We start from the raw sequence: 27,734 nt of genomic DNA, 5'->3' as shown, positions 1-27,734 counted from the left end.
ACTGACAACAGCCATATTCAACAGGTGTTCAGCTTTCGTAAATTCATCAGTTAACCTGCGCTCTCGCACACTCAGACGAGAGTGCCCTGAAATCGTAGTAGATAGCCAAAACAAATTTACGAACGCACCAATAATATACGGGTGGGTCTAATCCTGGATGCTGATTGGATAAAAGCGCATTCCAGACGGTGTCTATTCCACAAGTTACCACCGGTTAAATCTATGACGTTAAAATGCCTATTCACTCAGCCGGTGTCTATTCCACAAGTTACCACCAGTTAAATCTATGACGTTAAAATGCCTATTTACTCAGCCGGTGTCTATTCCACAAGTTACCACCGGTTAAATCTATGATGTTAAAATGCCTATTTACTCAGCCGGTGTCTAGTCCACAAGTTACCACCGGTTAAATCTATGATGTTAAAATGCCTATTTACTCAGCCGGTGTCTAGTCCACAAGTTACCACCGGTTAAATCTATGATGTTAAAATGCCTATTTACTCAGCCGGTGTCTAGTCCACAAGTTACCACCGGTTAAATCTATGATGTTAAAATGCCTATTTACTCAGCCGGTGTCTAGTCCACAAGTTACCACCGGTTAAATCTATGATGTTAAAATGCCTATTCACTCAGCCGGTGTCTATTCCACAAGTTACCACCGGTTAAATCTATGATGTTAAAATGCCTATTTACTCAGCCGGTGTCTAGTCCACAAGTTACCACCGGTTAAATCTATGACGTTAAAATGCCTATTCACTCTGTTCCATCTGACTGAACAATCCACTGTCTCATCAGCCCAGCCAGGCAATTTATAAACTTGATCTCCACTGTAAAAAGCATCCAGACATTATCTCATATTCCTTTAGACTAACATTTAGTTTAACAGCGGATATCTTGGAATGCGCTCAAAGCCGGTGTTTGGAGAATATATTGGTACGGTTTGCCGCTACCTTGCCAAAATATCCTACAAACACCGGCTTTGAGGGCATTATCACTTAAATAAACTTCCCTCTCATTACAGGGGAAACCTGGAAAAAGCGATAGACATGTTCAACAAGGCCATCAACCTGGCCAAGTCAGAGATGGAGATGGCCCACCTCTACTCACTGTGTGATGCAGCCTACGCCCAGACTGAGGTAGCCAGGAAGTACGGGTTGAAGCCACCCACGCTGTAACTCTCCTGTCACATGATCCACCCTACCCAAGTCTCTCCACTGCTGAGCCTGATCATATTATAACTGCAGATCTTTGAGTCATTTAGTTTTGTACAAGACCTGAGAACTCCCGGTGGTTAAAGATGAAAGAGAAATATGTGACTAGGGTTGCAAAATTACGGTAACTTTCCCAAAATTCCCCGGTTTTCCTGAAAACCAGGAATTACGGGGAAATAAGCAGGAAATCCATGAACATGCCAACCAGGTGTTCTGGAAACCCAGGGAGGGATTTCTGGAAACCCAGGGAGGGATTTCTGGAAACCCAGGGAGGGAAGGTTAGGAAAGTAACTGGAATCCTGTCTGACCCTACAGTAATGTCACGTTGAATTGGAATTCAAACCAGTGCTAGAACCTCAAGCCGCTGGTAAATAGGGTGGTCTTAACCCTCCCTCTCCTTCAGGGCACTTGACCCACACACCCCCGTCTCCTGATATTTAGTTTGAGCCGGACCGTGACCACTATTGGCCCTCCTGTACCAGTCAGGATGTCTTGTTTTCTCTATCAGGAACACGTGAATGGCCAGGTATCCATCCAGAAATCTTCTAAAATCAAAGGGAGATTCCCTCAATAGATTTCACCATCTTATTGCTGACTTATCCATGTTTGGACGTATGTTAAGATGAATGTATTATGTTGCCTTCACACAGAGACCTAATGGACTGTTCATTTGTTACTATATATGTTACTATTCTTCTTGTTCTATAACAAATATTTCTGTCCAGACACCTCCATATCCTCGAGATAACGTAACATTATCATTGAATGGCAAATGTAAATGCAGGATTAAAATGTTAGTCAAATGTAATGATGGATGTCTGTGTTTGGTGTAATGCTGCAGCTGATATGACAACGGGATACGAGCGTCCAGGTGAAGTTGGGGTCCTAAAGTGTTTTATGTCCGGGGGATTGCCTGTTTTTCCTTTTTATATGTTCTGTACAGCATGTGAGATTTCTCTTTCTAAGTAAATGTTAATGCAATGCTTGTGCTGAAATACTGTTTCTGAAATACTCTCTGGCCATTTTGGAAAGGCTGAATAAGAATGAACACTTAGACCTAAAATGACACCTTTTAATTCAGCAATTCTCAAAATATACCGCTTTTATTTTTATGTGGTTGTTTTCCCAACTTCTTGTAGATTCCGAAAATGTCAGAAGGGACAATTATTTTAATATTTTTTTCAGGCTCAGTCAACATTTACTTTGCAGGGGGCAGGTATGCCATTATACAGTGCCTACAGAGAGTATTCACACCCAGTGGTGTGTATTCATGGATGCCAAGGGAAGCCAGGCTTCCCCCCCAAAAATTGACCAATAAAAAAACCGAAATAATTTATTTTGCCTCTGTGTTATATCATTTTCCTTCAATTCAGGCTGAATGTATCTCAACAGAGAAAGCATCCGAGAGAGCGAAACAGCACTCCTCTGTCTCTGTGTGTATAGGCCATGTATTTGATGCTGTCTGGTCAGTGAAACAGCACTCCTCTGTCTCTGTGTGTATAGGCCATGTATTTGAGGCTGTCTGGTCCAAACGAGTATAACGTTGTTACATTGAAGGCAAGGGAAGCCAGCGATCATTTGACCTCCCTTGATAAAAAAAAAAAAAAGTATACTAAATTAGCCAGTTTAGCGTTGAGCTCACCTGTGAAAAGTCCTGGCGCACCAAAAAAAAAGTGTCAAAGGAAACCAGCTTAGATTTTGGTTTCTATCAAATCCCATTGAGAGCATACCTCACTGACAGAAAAACTTGAATTGTTGCATCTCGTGTTGTCCTCCTGTGGCTAGCTAGCTGGCTAAAATTGTCCCTTTCCTATATTAGCCATGGATGAAGATAGGGGTTTGTGGTTTTAAGTAATTCTCCGTACTGGCCAATGATTATAATGGCGATTCTGATCCCACCATTAATTCATACATTGTTGTGCCTCTGGCCTGAGAGGATAGAAGTTCAATATGTAGTGTCGTGGAGAATTATCTCAGAAATATAATACTCTTACAAGAACTTGTGAATTCAATATAGACTTTAATACAAAGTAGCAAAACTGAGCCCTTCCATGGAAGGACCCTATAACAGCGCCGAGCCCCTCCATGGAAAAAGACTAAATTATGCCTTTGCATAACGTATAGAGTCCCCTTCCCTCTATATGAAAATAGCTTCCCTTGACTTTTCTCCATTATCTTTTCATCTCAGAGCTTACTTGTTGACGCCCACATCTGCTTTCGGTTAGGTTATAATTATGGCGGCAGGACCCCTTCATGTCCTAAAAATAAAATATGTCCATCTATCCTATGGGCCTATGTCTTTGGCCTTCGTACTTATGTTTAGCTTGGTGTGCTCTTCGGTGTGTTTGCCCTTATTAGGATCAGCAGACTGTGTCCCTCTAACATTAGTATGTCCATCTATCCTATGGGCCTATGTCTTTGGCCTTCGTACTTATGTTTAGCTTGGTGTGCTCTTCGGTGTGTTTGCCCTTATTAGGATCAGCAGACTGTGTCCCTCTAACATTAGTATGTCCAGCTGTCCTATGCACTTCAGTGTCGCCTTCTCCTCCTGTGGTCTGATGTACACCTGTCTTTGCTCTATAGTATTATATCTGTCCCTATATGTGCTACCTGTCCCAGACCTGCTACCTGTCCCAGACCTGCTACCTGTCCCAGACCTGCTACCTGTCCCAGACCTGCTACCTGTCCCAGACCTGCTACCTGTCCCAGACCTGCTGTTTTCAACTCTCTAGAGACCGCAGGAGCGGTAGAGATACTCTTAATGATCGGCTATGAAAAGCCAACTGACATTTACTCCTGAGGTGCTGACTTGTTGCACCCTCTACAACCACTGTGATTATTATTATTTGACCATGCTGGTCATTTATGAACATTTTGAACATCTTGGCCATGTTCTGTTATGATCTCCACCCGGCACAGCCAGAAGAGGACTGGCCACCCCTCATAGCCTGGTTCCTCTCTAGGTTTCTTACTAGGTTTTGGCCTTTCTAGGGAGTTTTTCCTAGCCACCGTGCTTCTACACCTGCATTGCTTGCTGTTTGGGGTTTTAGGCTGGGTTTCTGTACAGCACTTTGAGATATCAGCTGATGTACGAAGGGCTATATAAATACATTTGATTTGATTATGTGACAATAACTACCACAGTAGCTAGATGTAGTAGGCTAATGTTAACTAGCTGACCTGGCGCATCGTTCCCCATGAAAGGAAGTTAGGGTAGCGAGCATGCATTTTAGCCTAATCTGACGAGTTATCTACAAACAGGAGTTCAACTTGATAACATGCATGCAGTTTTGTTGAACGTTACTCAAAGTAACGCGGTTCTACTCAAAATGCTGCAGACCAAAGACGATCAGTTAATGAACACTATGACTAAGTTGGATGACAAATCAGCAGAACCCATTGAAGTCGCTGACCAAAATGAATGATGAGAGAACTCAGGTGATGAAGATGGAAATATTGCTTTCTAAGCAAGCGAAGGAAATCTCATCACTGAATCTCTCGCTCTCTGCAAACCATGACAGATAAGTTTGAGCCCGAAAGGAGCAAGTGCGACACTCACGTGTCCAAAATCAGTACTCTAAGCGCTCAAGTGGACTCTGCAATGCAGCAGAATACCACCCTTAGGTACCATCTGGAGGAAGTCCAGAATGGTCAGGCTCTACAGCGTGACTATCCATCCAAGCAACCGGAGCTCTGTACTCAAAGGAGTAAAGACGATAGGTTTCAGACTTTGCCTCCATCAAGTGTCCCTCAGTCTTCTCCTCTTGGCCATTCGGCACTGAGTAATATGGTGTCTCTTGGCCGCCAAAGCGTGGCTTCTCCTCTTGGCCTTTCGGCCCCAATTTCCCCACAGGATGAAGCCAACCCTCTCCGCTCGCCTGGCGCCAAATACATTGACAAATGACTACGCTAAACTTGCCACGGCTTTGAAATTAGAATTCAGTGGTTCTGCGACTCACAAACACGATAGCTTACTGGCTAACACCGTCAAACAAGCTCGGAACGAACACCCACAAGCTTACTATCATAGGCTTCGTTCAGCTTACTTTGGCCTACTCACTGAAACAGGCATGGAAGACCTGTTACCTTTTAAACAAATGTTCCTGTCGAACATGTATCCTACCTTCATTACCTTCTTGCCCATCTTACAACTCAGAGAGCTTGCAAGCACAGCTTTTGAGGCATCAAAAGCTTGCAACGCTAAGAGCCCTGACCACTTGGTTTTGAAGTTTGACCAGGAGCACTCACTCCAATTATATGGTGCACTATCAGGTATTGGAGTGTTGAGAGATGACGCACAACAACGGTTTGTACAAATGGCAAAAATAGTCATGCCATGCCATGTGTAGGTTCAACTACAATACAACTAGTAAAATGCTCTAATCATGCATTCCGGTAGGATAATATTTCAGAATAAATCAGTAGGATAACTGGTCCCCTTGAATACCAGTACCAATGACGGCAACAGTCAGACCAGCTTCAATCAGTAAGAAGGTTAGAGACCTTACCAATCAAATTACCCTTGACAACAGCGACAGAGTAGTTAGGAATCACTCAGAGTGCCACAAGGGGAAGGGAATCTCCAGAGCACTCTTCCAATGGTTAACACACATGCCACTCTAATAAATCAAACCCTCCATTCAGGAGGAAAGATATTAGAATGAATCATGACCGCGTACGACTTTTTAAGTATTGGACCAGAGTCCGTCGTGAGGTTAGCTCCTCCGTGGATAACATAGATATGAAATAGACTTCTGCATACCTATCGCCACTACAATAGTGGAAGACAGTGACTGGTAGATAAACCACTACAGACTCCCTCGACACCAGTTCTGACTGACCTCCAGGCATTGACCTGAAAATTACCTGACTACGTCAGACTCATTCTGAACAAGTTGTAATCTGCCAGGATACTTGGTTTCATTCCCTTGACATGCGCTCTTGTGTAAGCATATATGCACATGTACAACGGAACATCCGATGAGGACTTATGCTAGGATCATTTAAGGGTCTGAGCAAAATACCAGCATTAGTAAAGTTGAACATTTACGTTGAGGCCTTTGACTCTACAGCTACAGTACTCACCAGTTATCTTCCCAGAAGTCCATAGGTCATCCCTGTAGACTGCCCAAAACTAGTGCCTAACAGCTGTTGACTTATCATATAGTAATCAACTAAGGTTAGTGCCTAAGGAACACACCAAGTAGGAAAACCCTAGACATGACATTAGAGACAATGCCATGGTAGAGTAATTTTTCATTTTTTGGTGTGATAACTATATTTGGTATATCTTTTGTTTATGCTTTCATTCCTTTTCGGTTCAGTTCCCTTGACACTTACTTGCAGGATAATCACAAGATCCAAACCACCAGGGGGGGACTGTCATGACGTGGCCCTTTCTGGGTATAGATTGTGGCTTCCCCCTCTCTCACTCTCTCCTACACCCAGGTTCTGTTATCTCATGTTGTAAATTCCTGGCGAAGACTCTCTCCTCCTTTTCATGCATAGAGTTTCACAGTAGAACAAAGGAACTTCTTCTACATCACAGAATTTGAGAACTGAACAATGTCCATGTTTTGGAGAATGTGGAAACGGTCTGTGGAGAATCCAACTACGACCCCGGTCTGTTTTGTTTCATGTTTGTGACCTCATGAGAGACAATACAGCCACATTACCATAACTGTTTATACAAGAGTCTCCGTTATGAGTTTTGCATCTAATTATTGTATAAAATGAATGAGTAAAGATGAAACTATTTGTGAAATGATGTAATGTGATGTTAAACCTTTAATGTGAGAGAATTGTATTCCCTTTAAAGTTTAACTAAGTCATTGGCCCGCCCCCGTGAGCACAGACATGATCTGGCGTCATGGAACCGCCTTTTCTATGGTTACGAACAAAACCCCCGCCTAAGAAAATCCTTTTGAGACAAAGCAAACTCACAGCGTGAGCTATGATTGCGAATAGTTATTGAATTCCTAACCATACCACATGGAGCATTGGCTACACAGCTGGAAATGGTTCAACTCTGAGACTATCGATCCCGACAGAATAGGAGCAAATCTTAGATACGAATTACTAGTCTGCAGCTAGAAATTATGTACCCTGGGACGAGAATACCGACAACCGCCGACACATCTATTCTATGAGAACATTTCTGAATGGTACTCTGAAGTATCCATCCTATCCACGAAATACTTTGATCTTCAGGGAAACAAAGAGAGAGAGAGACTCGGATGAACTCTCCAGCAGACGGACCGGATTCCAACAGAGATCACGACGACACACTGGGCGTAAATATATAATGATTGCAATTATTACAGAATGAGTGAGCGTTCATGTGCAAAGGATTAGCATTTCAATTAATATAATTATCAACTGTGTAGTGATCCCTTTTGTCTTTCCCGCTCTTTCTCAGTCCACACCCACTTCCCTTTGTGCACCAATCATATCGGCTTAGCCCATTGGGGAATCTTCCCTATCCTTTGTTAGTAACCAATATCAACTATTTGTTTGTTTATGCATTTCTGTGATTAGTTAGTAAATAAATGATTAAGCCATTTGGTGCATGGATGATTCATAGTAAAGGCTGGGTTTGTGCAGATAACCAACAATTTACGACGTTTGGAAAGAGACTGACGTGAGGTAAAGATTAATTAATAGAAGACTAATTGATCAGATATTAAAATATCTGAAGAGTTATATTCGGAAAATTATAACTTTGTAATCTGAAGATTTTCCGTGGTGCCCCGAATTCCTAGTTAATTGCATTGACATGATTAGTTTAATCACGTAATAATAATTACAGGGAATTGATTTGATAAAATTACAGACTTCACTTTTAATGATGCCAAAGACACGACAAAGTGGAAACAGGAAACAGGATAGGTAATAGACAGTAATATATACTGTATTGTACATATAGGTAGGGGTAAAGTGACAAGGAAACAAGATAGATAAGACAGTAATATATACTGTATTGGACATATACAGTTGAAGTCAGAAGTTTACATACACTTAGGTTGGAGTCATTAAAACTAGTTATTCAACCACTCCACAAATTTCTTGTTAACAAACTATAGTTTTGGCAACTTGGTTAGGACATCTACTTTGGGCATGACACAAGTAATTTTTCTAACAATTGTTTACAGACAGATTATTTCACTGTATCATAATTCCAGTGGTTCAGAAGTTTACATACACTAAGTTGACTGTGCCTTTACACAGCTTGGAAAATTCCAGAAAATGATGTCATGGCTTTATAAGTTTCTGATAGGCTAATTGACATAATTTGAGTCAATTGGAGGTGTACCTGTGGATGTATGTCAAGGCCTACCTTCAAACTCAGTGCCTCTTTGCTTGACATCATGGGAAAATCAAAAGAAATCAGACAATACCTCAGAAAAAAAAATGTAGACCTCCACAAGTCTGGTTCATCCTTGGGAGCAATTTCCAAACGCCTGAAGGTACCACGTTCATCTGTACAAACAATAGTACGCAAGTATAAACACCATGGGACCACACAGCCGTCATACCGCTCAGGAAGCAGACGCGTTCTGTCTCCTAGAGATGAATGTACTTTGGTGCAAAAAGTGCAAATCAATCCCAGAACAACAGCAAAGGACCTTTTGAAGATGCTGGAGGAAACAGGTACAAAAGTATCCATATCCACAGTAAAACGAGTCCTATATCAACATAACCTGAAAGGTCGCTCAGCAAGGAAAAAGCCACTGCTCCAAAACTGCCATAAAAAAGCCAGACTATGGTTTGCAACTGCACATGGGGACAAAGATCGTACTTTTTGGAGAAATGTCCTCTGGTCTGAAAAATAAAATTGAACTGTTTGGCCATAATGACCATCGTTATGTTTGGAGGAAAAAGGGGGAGGCTTGCTAGCTGATGAACACCATCCAAACCGTGAAGCACGGAGGTGGCAGCATCATGTTGTGGGGGTGCTTTGCTGCAGGAGGGACTGGTGCACTTCACAAAATAGATGGCATCATGAAGTAGGAAAATTATGTGGATATATTGAAGCAACATCTCAAGACATCCGTCAGGAAGTTAAAGCTAGGTCGCAAATGGGCCTTCCAAATGGACAATGACCCCAAGCATACTTCCAAAATTGTGGCAAAATGGCTTAAGGACAACAAAGTCCAGGTATTGGCGTGGCCATCACAAAGCCCTGACATCAATCCCATAGAAAATTTGTGGGCAGAACTGAAAAAGTGTGTGGGAGCAAGGAGGCCTACAAACCTGACTCAGTTACACCAGCTCTGTCAGGAGGAATGGGACAAAATTCACCCAACTTATTGTGGGAAGCTTGTGGAAGGCTACCTGAAACGTTTGACCCAAGTTAAACAATTTAAAGGCAATGCTACCAAATACGAATTGCGTGTATGTAAACTTCTGACCCACTGGGAATGTGATGAAAGAAATAAAAGCTGAAATATAGAATTCTTTCAACTATTATTCTGACATTTCACATTCTTAAAATAAAGTGGTGATCCTAACTGACCTAAAACAGGGAATTTTTACTTGGATTAAATGTCCGGATTTGTGAAAAACTGAGTTTAAATGTATTTGGCTAAGGTGTATGTAAACTTCCGACTTCAACTGTATATGACCACACCCCCTCCTCTACCAACTCTAGCAGATCTAGAAACATTAGAACAGATCCCTATCAGAGCATAGACTTCTTTAGTCAAGATTCAGTTATAACCAGAATGTCCACCGTGTTGGTTTGAGAAGCCAGAGTTACAATAAAATCAATTTTCGAAATCAAACTTCTGTTATTTACAGGAATCAGTCCGAGGCTGCAGGATTTCAGATCAGACTGAGTTTCAATGATGGCATACCCCGGCCTAACCCGGACGACGCTGGGCCAATTGTATGCCGCCTTATGGGACTGCCGATCATGGCCGGTTGTGATACAACCTGGGATCGAACCAGGGTCTGTAGTGACACCTCTAGCACTGAGATGCAGTGCCTTAGACCGCCTTGCCACTTTGGAGACCTACTAGACCCCTACTAGAAAATACCACTAGGTTAGCTTGAATTGGTATAGATACAAGATTGTCGAGAACAAATACCATAGGGTTAGCTTGAATTGGTATAGATACAAGATTGTCAAGAACAAATACCATAGGGTTAGCTTAAATTGGTATAGATACAAGATTGTCGAGAACAAATACCATAGAGTTAGCTTGAATTGGTATAGATACAAGATTGTTTCGAACAGTGGTTCCCAACCTTTTTTGGTTACTGTACCACCAACTGAATGTTTCTCTGCCCGGAGTACTCCTGATGTACCCCCTCATGTGCATTTTACCAGTAACCCTGTGGTCTAGTCCTAGTACCCCTGGTTGTGAACCACTGTTCTAGAACTGTACCATTGGGTCGATGCCTTGAGGGAGTTGCAGCCCAGAGAGGATGTGGGTTAAAACATATGATGGTTACTTGTTGTATAATGATAATGCTGATCATTTATAGTTGGGGTACCTAAGAGGGACTTGGGGTGTTGATAAATCAATGTCTCAGACTTGAAATGCGAGGACAGGGTTCAGGACCCAAGATTATTTGGATGGACCCCATCTTCTCTGTAGAATATCTTCTTTTTCCAAAAGGTGTCAAAGTTATCCACAAAAGTAACTCCAACAGAGCTACAGTAGACCTGTAGCCAGTCGTGTAGCGCCAGTAACCTACTGAATCTCTTCCTGCCATTAAATCCAGTTTCAGCCATTCCAAGTTAGCCACCCTAATGTCATTAGATTCCACATGGATTACAACAGTGACAGCCCCCGTGTTCTGGCGTAAAACGGTATGAAGCAGCCTAGTAATATCCTGTAACCTGAGCCCCAGGATAGCACAAGGTTGTTGCCCTGGGAACCGAGATGTTTCTCACCATAGAGCTGCCGATTTATAACGGCTGGTGAGATGGCAGAGGAGGTCCGGCCGCAAAACCCATTGTGGCTGACTGAGTAGCCGGTGCGTCAGAAACCCTCGAGGTCCGGTGATCCGAGTCCAAGGCAGAATCCAGAGTAGAATCCCCCTGGGAAGAAGTCAGGATAGGGGACGATGACGCTGGAACCTCTGAAGCCAGGATGGCGAAGCTGTTCGACAAATGGATTTTGGTCGGGCCTTCCCTAATGCCAAAGAAGCCCCACTAGCCACTTCCCTCCATTTGACGGGTGACGGGCGTCCATGGTTGGGCAGCAGGAATGGTGACAGTATCAGCCGCTAAATCCATTAGAAGCCACAGTTCTGCTCCAATTTCCAGGAAGTGGGAGATATTGATTAAATTGTTGTAAAGATGGGGAGAGGTCTGTTTGTGATGCTCTACTTACAAAAAAAATAAAAAATCCTGCAACCTCTGGTTCTATGGTCAGGAGCTGCAAGAAGGATCTAGTTTAGCGGCAGCTGGTCCAGAACAGAGCAGCACGGTCTGGCCCTTCACGGTTAAGAGGTCTAGCATCATATCAACAAAATCAGATGTTAATGGTCACATACACATGGTTAGCAGATGTTAATGGTCACATGGTTAGCAGATGTTAATGGTCACATGGTTAGCAGATGTTAATGGTCACATGGTTAGCAGATGTTATTGGTCACATGGTTAGCAGATGTTAATGGTCACAAACACATGGTTAGCAGATGTTATTGGTCACATGGTTAGCAGATGTTATTGGTCACATGGTTAGCAGATGTTATTGGTCACATGCACATGGTTAGCAGATGTTATTAGTCACAAACACATGGTTAGCAGATGTTATTGGTCACATGGTTAGCAGATGTTATTGGTCACATGGTTAGCAGATGTTATTGGTCACATACACATGGTTAGCAGATGTTAATGGTCACATGGTTAGCAGATGTTATTGGTCACATGCACATGGTTAGCAGATGTTAATGGTCACATGGTTAGCAGATGTTATTGGTCACATGGTTAGCAGATGTTAATGGTCACATACACATGGTTAGCAGATGTTAATGGTCACATGGTTAGCAGATGTTATTGGTCACATGGTTAGCAGATGTTAATGGTCACATACACATGGTTAGCAGATGATATTGTGAGTGTAGTGAAATGCTTCTAGACACAACAGTGCAGCAGTATCAAACAGATAATATCTAACAACTCCACAACAAAACCTAATATCTAACAAATTCCACAACAAAACCGAATACACACAATCTAGTATCAATCAATCAAATGTATTTATGAAGCCATTTTTACATCAGCCGATGTCACAAAGTGCGATACAGAAACCCAGCCTAAAACCCCAAACAGCAAGCAATGCAGGTGTAGAAACACAGTGGCTAGGAAAAAACTTTGTAGAAGGGAGGAACCTAGGAAGAAACCTAGAGTGGAACCAGGCTCTGAGGGGTGGCCATTCCTCTTCTGGCTGTGCCATGTGGAGATTATAACAGTACATGGCCAAGATGTTCAAATGTTCATAGATGACCAGCAGGGTCAAATAATAATAATCACAGTGGTTGTAGAGGGTGCAACAGGTCAGCACCTCAGGAGTAAATGTCAGTTGGTTTTTCATAGCCGATCATTCAGAGTTAGAGAGAGCAGGTGTGCAGGACAACTCCATTGTGTTCTCCTCCCAGAGTGCTAAGAACCTTGGCGTGATCCTGGACAACACCCTGTCGTTCTCAACTAACATCAAGGCGGTGACCCGTTCCTGTAGGTTCATGCTCTACAACATTCGCAGAGTACGACCCTGCCTCACACAGGAAGCGGCGCAGGTCCTAATCCAGGCACTTGTCATCTCCCGTCTGGACTACTGCAACTCGCTGTTGGCTGGGCTCCCTGCCTGTGCCATTAAACCCCTACAACTCATCCAGAACGCCGCAGCCCGTCTGGTGTTCAACCTTCCCAAGTTCTCTCACGTCACCCCGCTCCTCCGCTCTCTCCACTGGCTTCCAGTTGAAGCTCGCATCCGCTACAAGACCATGGTGCTTGCCTACGGAGCTGTGAGGGGAACGGCACCTCCGTACCTTCAGGCTCTGATCAGGCCCTACACCCAAACAAGGGCACTGCGTTCATCCACCTCTGGCCTGCTCGCCTCCCTACCTCTGAGGAAGTACAGTTCCTGCTCAGCCCAGTCAAAACTGTTCGCTGCTCTGGCACCCCAATGGTGGAACAAACTCCCTCACGACGCCAGGTCAGCGGAGTCAATCACCACCTTCCGGAGACACCTGAAACCCCACCTCTTTAAGGAATACCTAGGATAGGATAAAGTAATCCTTCTAACCCCCCCCCTTAAAAGAGTTAGATGCACTATTGTAAAGTGGTTGTTCCACTGGATATCATAAGTTGAATGCACCAATTTGTAAGTCGCTCTGGATAAGAGCGTCTGCTAAATGACTTAAATGTAAATGTTAAATGTGGTAGAGAGAGAGAGTCGAAAACAGCAGGTCCGGGACAAGGTAGCACGTCCAGTGAACAGGTCAGGGTTCCATTGTATATAATTTAATTTTTTATATTGTATTATTGACTGTACGCTTGTTCATTCCATGTGTAACTCTGTGTTGTTGTTTGTGTTGCACTGCTTTGCTTTATCTTGGCCAGGTCTCAGTTGTAAATGAGAACTTGTTCTCAACTGGCCTACCTGGTTAAATAAAGGGGAAATAAAAAAATAGCCGCAGGCAGAACAGTTGAAACTAGAGCAGCAGCACGACCAGATGGACTGGGTACAGCAAGGAGTCATCAGGCCAGGTAGTCCTGAGGCATGGTCCTAGGGCTCAGGTCCTCTGAGAGAAGAGAGAGAGAAGGAGAGAGAGAGAATTAGAGGGAGCATACTTAAAATTCACACAGGACACCGGATAAGACAGGAGAAATACTCCAGATATAACAGACTGACCCTAGCCCCCCGGCACATAAACTACTGCAGCATAAATACTGGAGGCTGAGACAGGAGGGGTTGGGAGACACTGTGGCTCTGTCCGACGATACCCCGGACAGGGCCAAACAGGCAGGATATAACCCCACCCACTTTGCTAAAGCACAGCCCCCACACCACTAGAGGGATATCTTCAAACCACCAACTTACTACCCTGAGACAAGGCCGAGTATAGCCCACAAAGATCTCCCCCATGGCACGAACCCAAGGGGGGGGCGCCAACCAGGACAGGAAGATCACGTCAGTGACTCAACCCACTCAAGTGACACACCCCTCCTAGGGACGGCATGAAAGAGCACCAGTAAGCCAGTGACTCAGCCCCTGTAATAGGGTTAGAGGCCAGACTACACTCAATCATAGGACCAAATTTCTTCAGCCTCCTGAGGTTGAAGAGGCGCTGTTAAAGATGCATTCCAGTCTCACTCGGCTTAAAGTAGAAGAAAGATTGACTGCATCACTTTTTGTTTTATGAGAAATATTACTTGAATGAAAATTGTATAATTATATAATCTGTATAATCAAATAACATAGTTCTGACATGCCACCAGGGGTCTCTTCACAGTCCCCAAGTCCAAAACCAATTTAAGGCAGCGCACAGTATTGTATAGAGCCATGGTTACATGGAAAACCCTTCCATCTCAAATTACCCAAGAAAACAGCAAAATCAGCATTAAAAAACAAAACAATACCTCACAAGACCACTCCCCTATCTGACCTAGATAACTTGTATGTCTATTTAAACTAATATTTTTTCGGAGTGTTTTGTCTGCACAGAACCTTTTGTATTCCTATATTTATTTGAAATGTATTTAGTTCTGTCCTTGAGCTGTTCTTGTCTATTGAAGTTCTGTATTATGTAATTCTGTATTATGTTTCATGTTTTGTGTGGATCCCAGGAAGAGTAGCTGCTGCTTTTGCAACAGTTAATGGGGATCCAAATAAAATCCTAAATACACATGGTATACACCATCCAACGAAATGCTTACTTGCAGGTTCCTTCTTGACAATGCAACAACTACAATAAATAATAAAATATTTAATATGAACATAAAGTAAATAGCTCAGTAGAATATAAAAAACATTTTAGCATAAGTATAATACAGGAAGGCATAATTTATAGTTCAATATTTACAAGTGTTTTGGGTAAGGGGGGTTGCGGGAAAAGTGTTTAGACTGCAGAATTGCGTCTGTCTGTCTGTGTCTTTCTGCCGGTTTCTGTGTGTTTGTGACCAAATGACCAGTTATGTTTTATATTTTCTCCGAGAGAATGTCCAAGAGAGGCTATACTAACTGTGTTGTTATAAAAGGGTCATCATTTAATTAATAGTAATTTTAGAGATAAAGGGAGGCAACCCCTGAGGTATAATAAGAAAAATAAATAAATAATACAAAATAAAAATATATATTATAAGAATGAGGCAACAAGTGGCCTTCTCACCCGTCGCGACACAATGAGGGAATTCGATTAAGCTGAACTGTGGTGTACCGGGCTATGGCGTGAATCGTCAGAAGCGGTGAGGGAGGAGAGCCTTCTCAAATCGAACAGTGCGCTGCTGGGTCATGTTGTCAAAAACGCAGCATGATGCATCGCTCAGAAACATACATATATTTTCATTAAAATATAGTTTTGTTTTCATTGTCTGATAAAGGTAGATAAAGCATGCTTATCAAAAGCAATAATTTTACATGTGAAAACACAGAATCCGACTCATTACTCTACATACTTAACCTACATCACTTTTGTTTAAACGCGACTTCGCCGCCTGCCAAAACGGGGACCCTGGCAGACTGGCTCATTGCCCGGAGGCAGCCCGGTTCCAAGACGAACGCGACCAACGCTAACCCTGGGAAGGTCCTGGGCATTAATCGAATCCTCTCCATGCTCTTCTGGACGGCAATTTTGACGTTGACGTCAATACAGCAATGGCGGATGCAGTGGAGGAAGTTCTTGAAGGCAGCTGGTAAGATTAAATATAATTATCACTGTTGTCAGAGATACTTATAACATCAGTTGAATCAGTATTTTCATAATATAAAACAATATTTGTTATCTACGTTACATCTGGGAAAGTACGTTGCCGTTCTGGGGTGATGATGGTTTTGGACTATATCGATTAGCTACTAGCCGGAGATCGAGCGATGCTCTACTCTGAAACAGACCAGCTAACGTTAGTTAGCCTAGGTAGACTTTCACAAAAAGTAGCTAGGCAATTCGAAAACCATTGTTTGCAATGCTAGCTAGCTACAACAACAATTAGTGTTGTCATTCCTGAGCGACACTGCTGGTATTGTTTAGGATTTTGATGTGTAAATATTGCTAACGTTAGCTAGCTAGCTGTAGACTCGAGAGGTTGTGGCTTAGCTTTCTTTTTCTATTGTCAACAGTAGCAACTCATCCTCTATCATCAAAGTTGTCCTAATGGCTGTGAGGTTCTGGCTGCCCCAGTATCTGTGCGTTATGCCGCGTTCAAAACAACTGGGAACTCGGAAATCTCCGATTTTAGTGCGTTTAAAACAACTGGGAACTAGGGGAAAAAACGAGCTCCGACTGGGAAAATTTGTTTTGAACGTGACGTCGGAAACTCGGGCATCTTTATAGAGCTATGACATTCCAACCTGAAGATCACCGACGTCATGATTTGACCTCGGTTATTTCCGAGTTTCTAGTTGACTTGAAAGCAGCTAGAGATGTCGACGCTGAATGTGTATGACGTGTCTGGTCTCTAACGCCCACGAAGTTCCGATTCAAACTCCCATTAGACAGCTCTGAGCAACTATCTTAATTTACTCCCATCACGGCTGGTGTGTACTTCCAAAAAAGGTATACATTTTGGGCTTCCGAGTGGCGCAGTGGTCTAAGGCACTGCATCTCAGTGCAAGAGGCGTCACTACAGTCCCTGGTTCGAATCCAGGCTGTATCACATCCAGCCGTGATTGGGCGGCGCACAATTGGCCCAGCATTTTCCGGATTTGGCCGGGGTAGGCCATCATTGTAAATAAGAATTGTTCTTAACTGACTTGCCTAGTTAGTTAAAAAAATATACAAATAACCGAAACAATGCCTCTTAAGGACCTCCAATGTATTGACCTGTTGTAGACTTCCGACCTCTGTGGGTGGCAGTAATGAGTGAAGTCTGGCAGTAATCGGAGGTGCCAAAATAGTTCGTTTTTTCGGTTACTTTATACCTTTTTTTGGAAGTACATTCCCGCCGTAATGGGTTCTAAATGAAGATGGTTGCTCAGTGACACTCCATATTTGGTGAATAACGAATGTATTTCTACATTATAATGCATGCAGAACTGTCCAATTGATTTTGAATTGGAGCTTCCTCTGCGTTGCGCCACGTTCAAAACAACTGGGAACTCGGGGAGAAACGAGCCCGACTGGGGGAGAAATTCAACTCGGTCCTCTTTCTAGAGCTCTGAATTCCTAACCTGAAGATCACTGATGTCATGATTTGTCCTCGTATTTTTCAGAGTTCCCGATTGTTTTGAATGCGGCGTTGGAGATCAGACACGTCATACTTATCGTCGACATCTCTAACATGCTGACCACACCGCTCACGTCGGAAAATAAATGTACCCATGCATGTTATTCAATCATTGCACCCACACTGCTCGTGCTCGTCTGCATAGCCAGGCGCTAAAATAGAACTCGGTTCTATTTGTGATGCTTGATGCGCTGCAAGTCCTTCCTCTCCCATCTCCTCATTGGTTTTTAGGAGCATATACCCACGTGGGTGATTGAAAGATGAACTGAGGTCCACACTCCAGTCCAGTTGGTGGTTGTAATACAGCTTAAAGTTGGTTGTCAACCGCCATATAAAGTCCAAAGAAGAAGAAGAAGCCTGAAGGAGGAGCGATTACTTGAAACAAACTCGGTTTACCCTTTTATCTGTGGATTAATTGTCAGAGTAGAGGACCTTGTGCATTTCAGGTAAAATAACAACCCAATGTTTATATCACAGGACTAGCTAGCTAAATGTCCATGAATGTTTAATGTGTTTCAACCGGTCCCCAAATGAATATAGTTGGTTCAGAGTTCGTTTTGATATTTCAACCTGCGTGTCCTGATCGCGTCTGGTGTGGGTGGACAACATCAACCTGCGTGTCCTGATCGCGTCTGGTGTGGGTGGACAACATCACCGTGCGGTCTGGTCAGCATGTAACGCACAGATACTGGGGAGTGTTTTATGCCTGTTGAGCTGTTCCTGATCCAGCTAAACAGCAGTCAAATCACATTTTTATGCAGGGCGATATGGATCAAATATCATTTCATGATATTTTTGACGGTATGACAGTATTTTATGTGTTTAAATAATGTTCTAGGTATGCTTTCTGAGTATCTCATGGTCCCAGGCTGGATCAAACATCAATTATAGGGATTTCAATGGGCCTTTCTACATTTATACTGTTCAATCCAAATCAAAGCAAAAAGAAAATCTGCATTTTCATACATTTCTGCATTCCCTGCACTTATCATTTTCACATTGTACCACGCAGCATGGTATGGGCAAACCATCTAGGACTAGTGAATTGTTGGAATCATGGAAATATAGTGATTATAATTCTATAGTTGGAATGTAGTGGGAGAAGCACCTTGAGTACATTGTTGTTTGACATGACAACGAATGAATAAGCCAGTGAGAAATACTTTTTTACGGTAGGAACCAAAGTGTTGGTCAGTGTTTCCAGGTGATCCTAATTATGTTACATTACATGTTTTCTTATGTCATATAGCTAGCTAGCTAACCAACATATTCATGCTTACCTATTCCTCTCTGATAAGATATTGTTGTACAAAAATGCTTATCTAGGCCTGCACTGGTACCAGGCAGTATTAGCTAACTAGCTACGTACATTTAGCAAGCTAGCTTACCAGCTAACTAGCGATTAGCATTAACACGATTTATGTTTTGCAACACCTTGCTAAGAAAATAAACTAGATGACAGTAGTTTGGAGACAGTAAGATACTCAAACTAATAGTGTGATTATAGAACGCTTGTGGAAAGCAGCATGTCACCAACATTGTTGCATCCATCTGACCATGCAGAGTGAAGGCAAGAAAGTGCTCCTGACTCTGTGGTCGACTGCTCTCTCCTTGAGTGAAGCGGGGCTTAGTGTGGTTAGCAGCATGCAGGAGGAGAGGGGGAGAGATGACTCAAGTAGCAAACGGAAGTAAACTATAAAAACTATATGACATTTAACAAACCAAACATTAAAATACTGTTATAGAAGGTAAAGTAAAAACTAAAACCGTTTCTTGAATCAATAACGGTATATATTAAAATATGGTGTACTGCTCAGCCCTTACCTGAACAATGGCCTTCATCAGCTTGGTCAGGAATCGGGATAGTGGAAAGACTTTCTGCTAAATGTGTTCCTTGTCATTATAGTAAAGTGAAGAACATTCCAACAGGCTCTGTATATGTGTCAACCAGCATACTGCAGGCAAATGATGCCATTCATTTCCCCCATTGATAGACGCTAACTACCGTGAGCGCCTATTGATGGAGGTATCTTCTCCACAGGGGACTTTAGTTAAGAGCCCAACACTCAACACCCAACATGCATTGCTTGCGGTACGGTTTTGGAAACGTAGTTATCAACCAAAAAATAGTTGCCTCAAGCATTCTCTGGGGTAGCACCATGGTGTAGCCGGAGGACACGCCCGCCGGCATAACTGCTGAACTGCTTCCTGTACACTACTGCATGATTGTACACAGGATTGGATTGTGGGTTTACTAACGCCTTAGTTCTAGTTTGTTGAGTATAACGTTAATATGGTGACAACGTTGTACGCTGTGTAGCGGTTAGCAGTTATGGTACAAAGGTTTGGCTAGTAGAGGCTTTTTGCACCTGGTCACAGACAACTTTTGTGCTGTGCACAAGCAAAGGGAAAAGGTGAGCAGAGGAGAGCGCATAGATGTGAGAAGGAATTATACAACACGCAAAGTGATAATGCTGTATGTGGCTGCTATGATCAGGGGTGTACTTATTCTGCCGATTCTGTTGCAAAACGTTTGTTAAATGAAAGCAAACGAAACGGGGATGGACCTGCCAGAATGTGTCCAAAAGAAACACTTGTTCTAACACTTGCTCTAATGATTACACCTCAGATCAGCAAGATGCAGGTATGAGTGTGCAAGGTGGTATTGAATGTGTCACTGTCAACTTGATTACTTCAACTAGTCTCTGGACCTGTGCTATGTTATAATCTTTCATTCGTAGACTAGGTTGTAGCAACCTCAAGATTGGTATAGGGCAAATTTGAGTATCATGTATTAGCCTAAACTGATCACTGATATGAACTGTTACATTGAGCTCAATTACCCCATACCCCTGCACATGGACTCGGTACTGGTACCCCGTGTATATAGCCATGTTATTACCCCATACCCCTGCACATGGACTCGGTACTGGTACCCCGTGTATATAACCATGTTATTACCCCATACCCCTGCACATGGACTCGGTACTGGTACCCCATGTATATAACCATGTTATTACCCCATACCCCTGCACATGGACTCAGTACTGGTACCCCGTGTATATAGCCATGTTATTACCCCATACCCCTGCACATGGACTCGGTACTGGTACCCCGTGTATATAGCCATGTTATTACCCCATACCCCTGCACATGGACTCGGTACTGGTACCCCGTGTATATAGCCATGTTATTACCCCATACCCCTGCACATGGACTCGGTACTGGTACCCCGTGTATATAGCCATGTTATTACCCCATACCCCTGCACATGGACTCGGTACTGGTACCCCATGTATATAACCATGTTATTACCCCATACCCCTGCACATGGACTCGGCACTGGTACCCCATGTATATAACCATGTTATTACCCCATACCCCTGCACATGGACTCGGTACTGGTACCCCATGTATATAACCATGTTATTACCCCATACCCCTGCACATGGACTCGGTACTGGTACCCCATGTATATAACCATGTTATTACCCCATACCCCTGCACATGGACTCGGTACTGGTACCCCATGTATATAACCATGTTATTACCCCATACCCCTGCACATGGACTCGGTACTGGTACCCCATGTATATAACCATGTTATTACCCCATACCCCTGCACATGGACTCGGTACTGGTACCCCATGTATATAACCATGTTATTACCCCATACCCCTGCACATGGACTCGGTACTGGTACCCCGTGTATATAACCATGTTATTACCCCATACCCCTGCACATGGACTCGGTACTGGTACCCCGTGTATATAACCATGTTATTACCCCATACCCCTGCACATGGACTCGGTACTGGTACCCCGTGTATATAACCATGTTATTACCCCATACCCCTGCACATGGACTCGGTACTGGTACCCCGTGTATATAGCCATGTTATTACCACATACCCCTGCACATGGACTCGGTACTGGTACCCCGTGTATATAACCATGTTATTACCCCATACCCCTGCACATGGACTCGGTACTGGTACCCCGTGTATATAGCCATGTTATTACCCCATACCCCTGCACATGGACTCGGTACTGGTACCCCGTGTATATAGCCATGTTATTACCCCATACCCCTGCACATGGACTCGGTACTGGTACCCCATGTATATAGCCATGTTATTACCCCATACCCCTGCACATGGACTCGGTACTGGTACCCCATGTATATAAAAATCACTGAAGCTGGAGACTTTTATTTCCCTCACCAACTTTAAACATCAGCTATCTGAGCAGCTTACTGATCGCTCGGGCTGTACATAGCCCATCTGTAAATAGACCATCCAATCTACCTACCTCATCCCCATATTGTTTTTATTTATTTTCTGCTCTTTTGCACCCCAGTATCTCTACTTGCACATCATCATCTGCTCATTTATCACTCCAGTGTTAAACTGCTAAATTGTAATTACTTTCTTACTATGGTCTATTTATTGCCTACCTCCTCATGCCTTTTGCACACACTTTATATAGACTTTCTTTTTCTCTATTGTGTTATTGACTTGTTTATTGTGTTATTGGCTTGTTTATTGTTTATTCCATGTGTAACTCTGTGTTGTTATATGTGTCGAACCGCTTTGCTTTATCTTGGCCAGGTCACAGTTGTAAATGACAACTATATAGCCAAGTTATTACCCCTGCACATCGACTCTGTACTGGTACCCCGTGTATATAGCCATGTTATTACCCCATACCCCTGCACATCGACTCTGTACTGGTACCCCGTGTATATAGCCATGTTATTACCCCATACCCCTGCACATCGACTCTGTACTGGTAGCCGTGTATATAGCCATGTTATTACCCCATACCCCTGCACATCGACTTTGTACTGGTACCCCATGTATATAGCCAAGTTATTACCCCTGCACATCGACTCTGTACTGGTATCCCATGTATATAGCCATGTTATTACCCCATACCCCTGCACATCGACTTTGTACTGGTAGCCGTGTATATAACCATGTTATTACCCCATACCCCTGCACATCGACTCTGTACTGGTACCCCATGTATATAGCCATGTTATTACCCCATACCCCTGCACATCGACTCTGTACTGGTACCCCATGTATATAGCCATGTTATTACCCCATACCCCTGCACATCGACTCTGTACTGGTACCCCATGTATATAGCCATGTTATTACCCCATACCCCTGCACATCGACTTTGTACTGGTAGCCGTGTATATAACCATGTTATTACCCCATACCCCTGCACATCGACTCTGTACTGGTACCCCATGTATATAGCCATGTTATTACCCCATACCCCTGCACATCGACTCTGTACTGGTACCCCATGTATATAGCCATGTTATTACCCCATACCCCTGCACATCGACTTTGTACTGGTAGCCGTGTATATAGCCAAGTTAACGTTACTCATTGTGGATGAATTATTGCTTTTATTATTACACGTTTTACTTTTTCTATAATTTTTCTATTTTGTATCTCTGCATTGTTGGGAAGGGCCCGTAAATCAGTTTTTCACTGTTAGTCTACACCTGTTGTTTAGCATGTGACTAATACAATCAGATTTGATTTGAATATGAATGACAGTCATCCAATATTCTGTAATAATATAAGGCCATGCCCATGAAAATAAAACGTCTTCCTCCCTAATGTTAAATGGCACTGACCTCCACTGGTGTACAGTAAGTGTATATTTAGCATTGTGAAATTATTTTGATATGAAATTAAAGGGCCTTATGTTTCTAGAATCGTATCACAATTGAGAATTCATTCACGTTTAGATGGAGAATTTGTCTGTTTTGTGTGCCAGAGCCAGTCTACCTCTGAAAAGAGCGTATAAGGTCCTTGGACCTTAGGAAGTAACGGTAGACTCCTTAAGATGAACTTCTTGGGCTACCTTTCACATAGAATGAGCCCTGGTTAATCCATTAATTTCAGTATCCTTCCTTCTGGTCATTATTTATGTGGTAACAAAGACACTGCTCATGAGCAGTGAGAACAGAGACACAGTCTATCCGGCAGGAAGTCACTGCTAATAAGGAAGGGTTGTGTCTGTTGTTACAGGGAGGGAGTCACGAGGACTGGTTGTGTCTAACAGGGAGGGAGTCACGAGGACTGGTTGTGTCTGTTGTTACAGGGAGGGAGTCACGAGGACTGGTTGTGTCTGTTGTTACAGGGAGGGAATCACGAGGACTGGTTGTGTCTTGTTACAGGGAGGGAGTCACGAGGACTGGTTGTGTCTGTTGTTACAGGGAGGGAATCACGAGGACTGGTTGTGTCTGTTGTTACAGGGAGGGAATCACGAGGACTGGTTGTGTCTGTTGTAACAGAGAGGGAATCACGAGGACTGGTTGTGTCTGTTGTAACAGAGAGGGAATCACGAGGACTGGTTGTGTCTGTTGTAACAGAGAGGGAATCACGAGGACTGGTTGTGTCTGTTGTTACAGGGAGGGAATCACGAGGACTGGTTGTGTCTGTTGTAACAGGGAGGGAGTCACGAGGACTGGTTGTGTCTGTTGTAACAGGGAGGGAGTCACGAGGACTGGTTGTGTCTGTTGTTACAGGGAGGGAGTCACGAGGACTGGTTGTGTCTGTTGTTACAGGGAGGGAATCACGAGGACTGGTTGTGTCTGTTGTAACAGAGAGGGAATCACGAGGACTGTTTGTGTCTGTTGTTACAGGGAGGGAGTCACGAGGACTGGTTGTGTCTGTTGTAACAGAGAGGGAATCACGAGGACTGGTTGTGTCTGTTGTAACAGAGAGGGAATCACGAGGACTGGTTGTGTCTGTTGTAACAGGGAGGGAGTCACGAGGACTGGTTGTGTCTGTTGTAATGGGGAGGGAACCACAAGGACTGGTTGTGTCTGTTGTAACAGGGAGGGAATCACGAGGACTGGTTGTGTCTGTTGTTACAGGGAGGGAATCACGAGGACTGGTTGTGTCTGTTGTTACAGGGAGGGAGTCACGAGGACTGGTTGTGTCTGTTGTAGAGGTTGACCGATTTATGATTTTTCAATGCCGATACCGATTATTGGAGGACCAAAAAAGCCGATTCCGATTAATGGGACGATTTTTGTTTTTGTTTTTTTGTAATAATGACAATTACAACAATACTGAATGAACACTTATTTTAACTTAATATAATACATCAATAAAATCAATTTAGCTTCAAATAAATAATGAAACCTGTTCAATTTGGTTTAAATATTGCAAAAACAAAGTGTTGGAGAAGAAAGTAAAAGTGCAATATGTGCCATGTAAGAAAGCTAACGTTTAAGTTCCTTGCTCAGAACATGAGAACATATGAAAGCTGGTGGTTCTTTTTAACATGAGTCTTCAATATTCCCAGGTAAGAAGTTTTAGGTTGTAGTTATAGGAATTATAGGACTATTTCTCCCTATACGATTTGTATTTCATATACCTTTGACTATTGGATGTTCTTATAGGCACTTTAGTATTGCCAGCCTAATCTCAGGAGTTGATAGGCTTGAAGTCATAAACAGCGCAATGCTTGAAGCACAGCGAAGAGCTGCTGGCAAATGCACGAAAGTGCTGTTTGAATGAATGCTTAAGAGCCTGCTGCTGCCTACCACCGCTTAGTCAGACTGCTCTATCAAATCATAGACTTAATTATAATATAATAACACACAGAAATACGAGCGTTAGTTTCTGGATTTGACCATATTAATGACGTATCATTTCGAAAACAAAATGTTTATTCTTTCAATGAAATACGGAACCGTTCCATATTTTATCTAACGGGTGGCAGCCATAAGTCTGAAGGTTGTGCAATGTAACAGCAATATTTCATGTTATGTCATAATTATGTAAAATTCTGGCAAATTTATTACGGTCTTTGTTAGGAAGAAATGGTCTTCACACAGTTCGCAACGAGCCAGGCGGCCCAAACTGCTGCATATACCCTGACTCTGTTGCACAGAACGATAAGTGACACAATTTCCCTAGTTAAAAGAAATTCATGTTAGCAGGCAATATTAACTAAATATGCAGGTTTAGAAATATATACTTGTGTATTGATTTTAAGAAAGGCGTTGATGTTTATGGTTAGGTACACATTGGTGCAACGACAGTGCTTTTTTCGTGAATACGCTTGTTAAATCACCCGTTCTGCGAAGTAGGCTGTGATTCAATTCCATTTGGCAAATCTAACCATAATTCTATCCTCATGATTACTGCTTTCAAGCAAAAACTAAAGCAGGAAGTAGTGACTCGCTCAATACGGTAGTGGTCAGATGACGCGGATGCTACGCTACAGGACTGTTTTGCTAGAACAAACTGGAATATTTTCCGGGATTCATCAAATGTCTTTGATGAGTACACTACCTCAGTCATCTTTTTCATCAATAAGTGCATTGACGACGTCGTCCCCACATTGACCGTACCCCAACCAGAAGCCATGGATTACAGGCAACATCCGCATTGAGTTAAAGGATAGAGCTGCCACTTTCAAGGACCACGCTTATAAGAAATCCCGCTATGCCCTCAGACGAACCATCAAACAAGCAAAGCGGCAATACAGGATTAAGATTGAATCCTACTACACCGCTCTGACGCTCGTCGGATGTGGCAGGGCTTGAAAGCTATTACGGACTACAAAGGGAAACCCAGCCGCGAGCTGCCCAGTGACGCGAGCCTACCAGATGAGCTAAATGCCTTTCATGCTCGCTTCGAGGCAAGCAACACTGAACTATGTATGAGAGCACCAGCTGTTCCGGACGACTGTGTGATCACGCTCTCCGTAGCCGATGTGAGCAAGACCTTTAAACAGGTCAAAATTCACAAAGCTGCGGGGCCAGATGGACATATACTCAAAGCATGCGCTGACCAACTGGCAAGTGTTTTCACTGACATTTTCAACCTCTCCCTGACTGAGTCTGTATACCTACATGTTTCAAACAGACCACCATATAGTCCCTGTGCCGAAGGAAGTAAAGGTAACCTGCCTAAATGATTACTGCCTCGTAGCACTCACGTCGGTAGCATGAAGCGTTCAATACCATATCTACTGTACAGTCTCTAGGGTTAGATCTACTGTACAGTCTCTAGGGTTTGATCTACTGTACAGTCTCTAGGGTTTGATCTACTGTACAGTCTCTAGGGTTTGATCTACTGTACAGTCTCTAGGGTTTGATCTACTGTACAGTCTCTAGGGTTTGATCTACTGTACAGTCTCTAGGGTTTGATCTACTGTACAGTCTCTAGGGTTTGATCTACTGTACAGTATCTAGGGTTTGATCTACTGTACAGTCTCTAGGGTTAGATCTACTGTACAGTACCTAGGGTTAGATCTACTGTACAGTCTCTAGGGTTTGATCTACTGTACAGTCTCTAGGGTTTGATCTACTGTACAGTCTCTAGGGTTAGGTCTACTGTACAGTACCTAGGGTTAGATCTACTGTACAGTACCTAAGCTTTGTGCTAATGTTTACTTACACATATTATGCAGTGTTTGTATTTCCCATCTGCCCATTTCCCAGGTTTCCTAGCGTCTGTCTGTCTGTGTGTCTGTCTGTCTGCTTTATGTAACAGAAGAGCGGAGTCCCTGGGCAGCAGGCAGGTTAACAATGACCTCCATGTCACTGCTCATCCTGCTTTGTGGTGGATTGGAGAGGGGGAAAAGATACTGCTATTTCTCCTCTGGGCAGATGGATGGAGCAATATTATTATGATTATTATTCATATTATATTCATATTATTTTTATTAATATTATTACTATTATTATTATTATTCAGCCTACAAAAAAAATATATATTTATATATAATAATCAAAAATGAGTAAATCAAAAATGAAGGAAAACAAAAAAATAAGTTTCAAGCTAGGATTACATTTGCAGAATATATCTGAGAAACGAAAGATGATTTAATTACTACGATGTTTGAGAATATATTTTCCATGTAATTGGTTTACTTCTTCTGCTATAGCTGTATTGAAAAGTAAAATGACTGAGAAGTATGCTGTGACAAGAAGCAGTGGCTTTAGTCTCAGTCCCTTCCTCAGTGCACAGTACTATACAGCAGAATAGAAACAGCAGGCTATATTGCCTTCTTGTTTCTAAAATGGTCTGCTCTCCTCTTGCTCTGTAGAGCAATCTGCTTCTTTAGAGCTGTTG

At 42.9% G+C, this 27,734-nt stretch overlaps 2 protein-coding genes across 2 annotated transcripts in view; both read left to right on the top strand.

Moving 5' to 3' along the window:
* Positions 1–2,547, top strand: part of tomm70a (translocase of outer mitochondrial membrane 70 homolog A (S. cerevisiae)) — a 37,079-nt gene extending 34,532 nt beyond the window's left edge. Inside the window, exon 12 of the mRNA XM_038986597.1 lies at positions 1,022–2,547. Within this exon, the coding sequence (XP_038842525.1) occupies positions 1,022–1,175 (154 nt within the window). The 3' untranslated portion in view covers positions 1,176–2,547. The remainder of the gene's footprint in view (positions 1–1,021) is intronic.
* Positions 2,548–16,042: 13,495 nt separating this feature from the next.
* The window catches only part of LOC120041739 (TBC1 domain family member 23-like), a gene marked incomplete at its 3' end in the record, with an annotated part of 43,246 nt that continues 31,554 nt past the window's right edge, over positions 16,043–27,734 (top strand). The window contains exon 1 of the mRNA XM_038986600.1: positions 16,043–16,080. Within this exon, the coding sequence (XP_038842528.1) occupies positions 16,043–16,080 (38 nt within the window). The remainder of the gene's footprint in view (positions 16,081–27,734) is intronic.

This window comes from Salvelinus namaycush, unplaced genomic scaffold, assembly GCF_016432855.1.
Source record: "Salvelinus namaycush isolate Seneca unplaced genomic scaffold, SaNama_1.0 Scaffold520, whole genome shotgun sequence".
In the NCBI taxonomy this organism is placed as follows: domain Eukaryota; kingdom Metazoa; phylum Chordata; class Actinopteri; order Salmoniformes; family Salmonidae; genus Salvelinus; species Salvelinus namaycush.
Note: the sequence above shows the minus strand (reverse complement) of the source record. Positions and strands in the feature narration are given on the sequence as shown.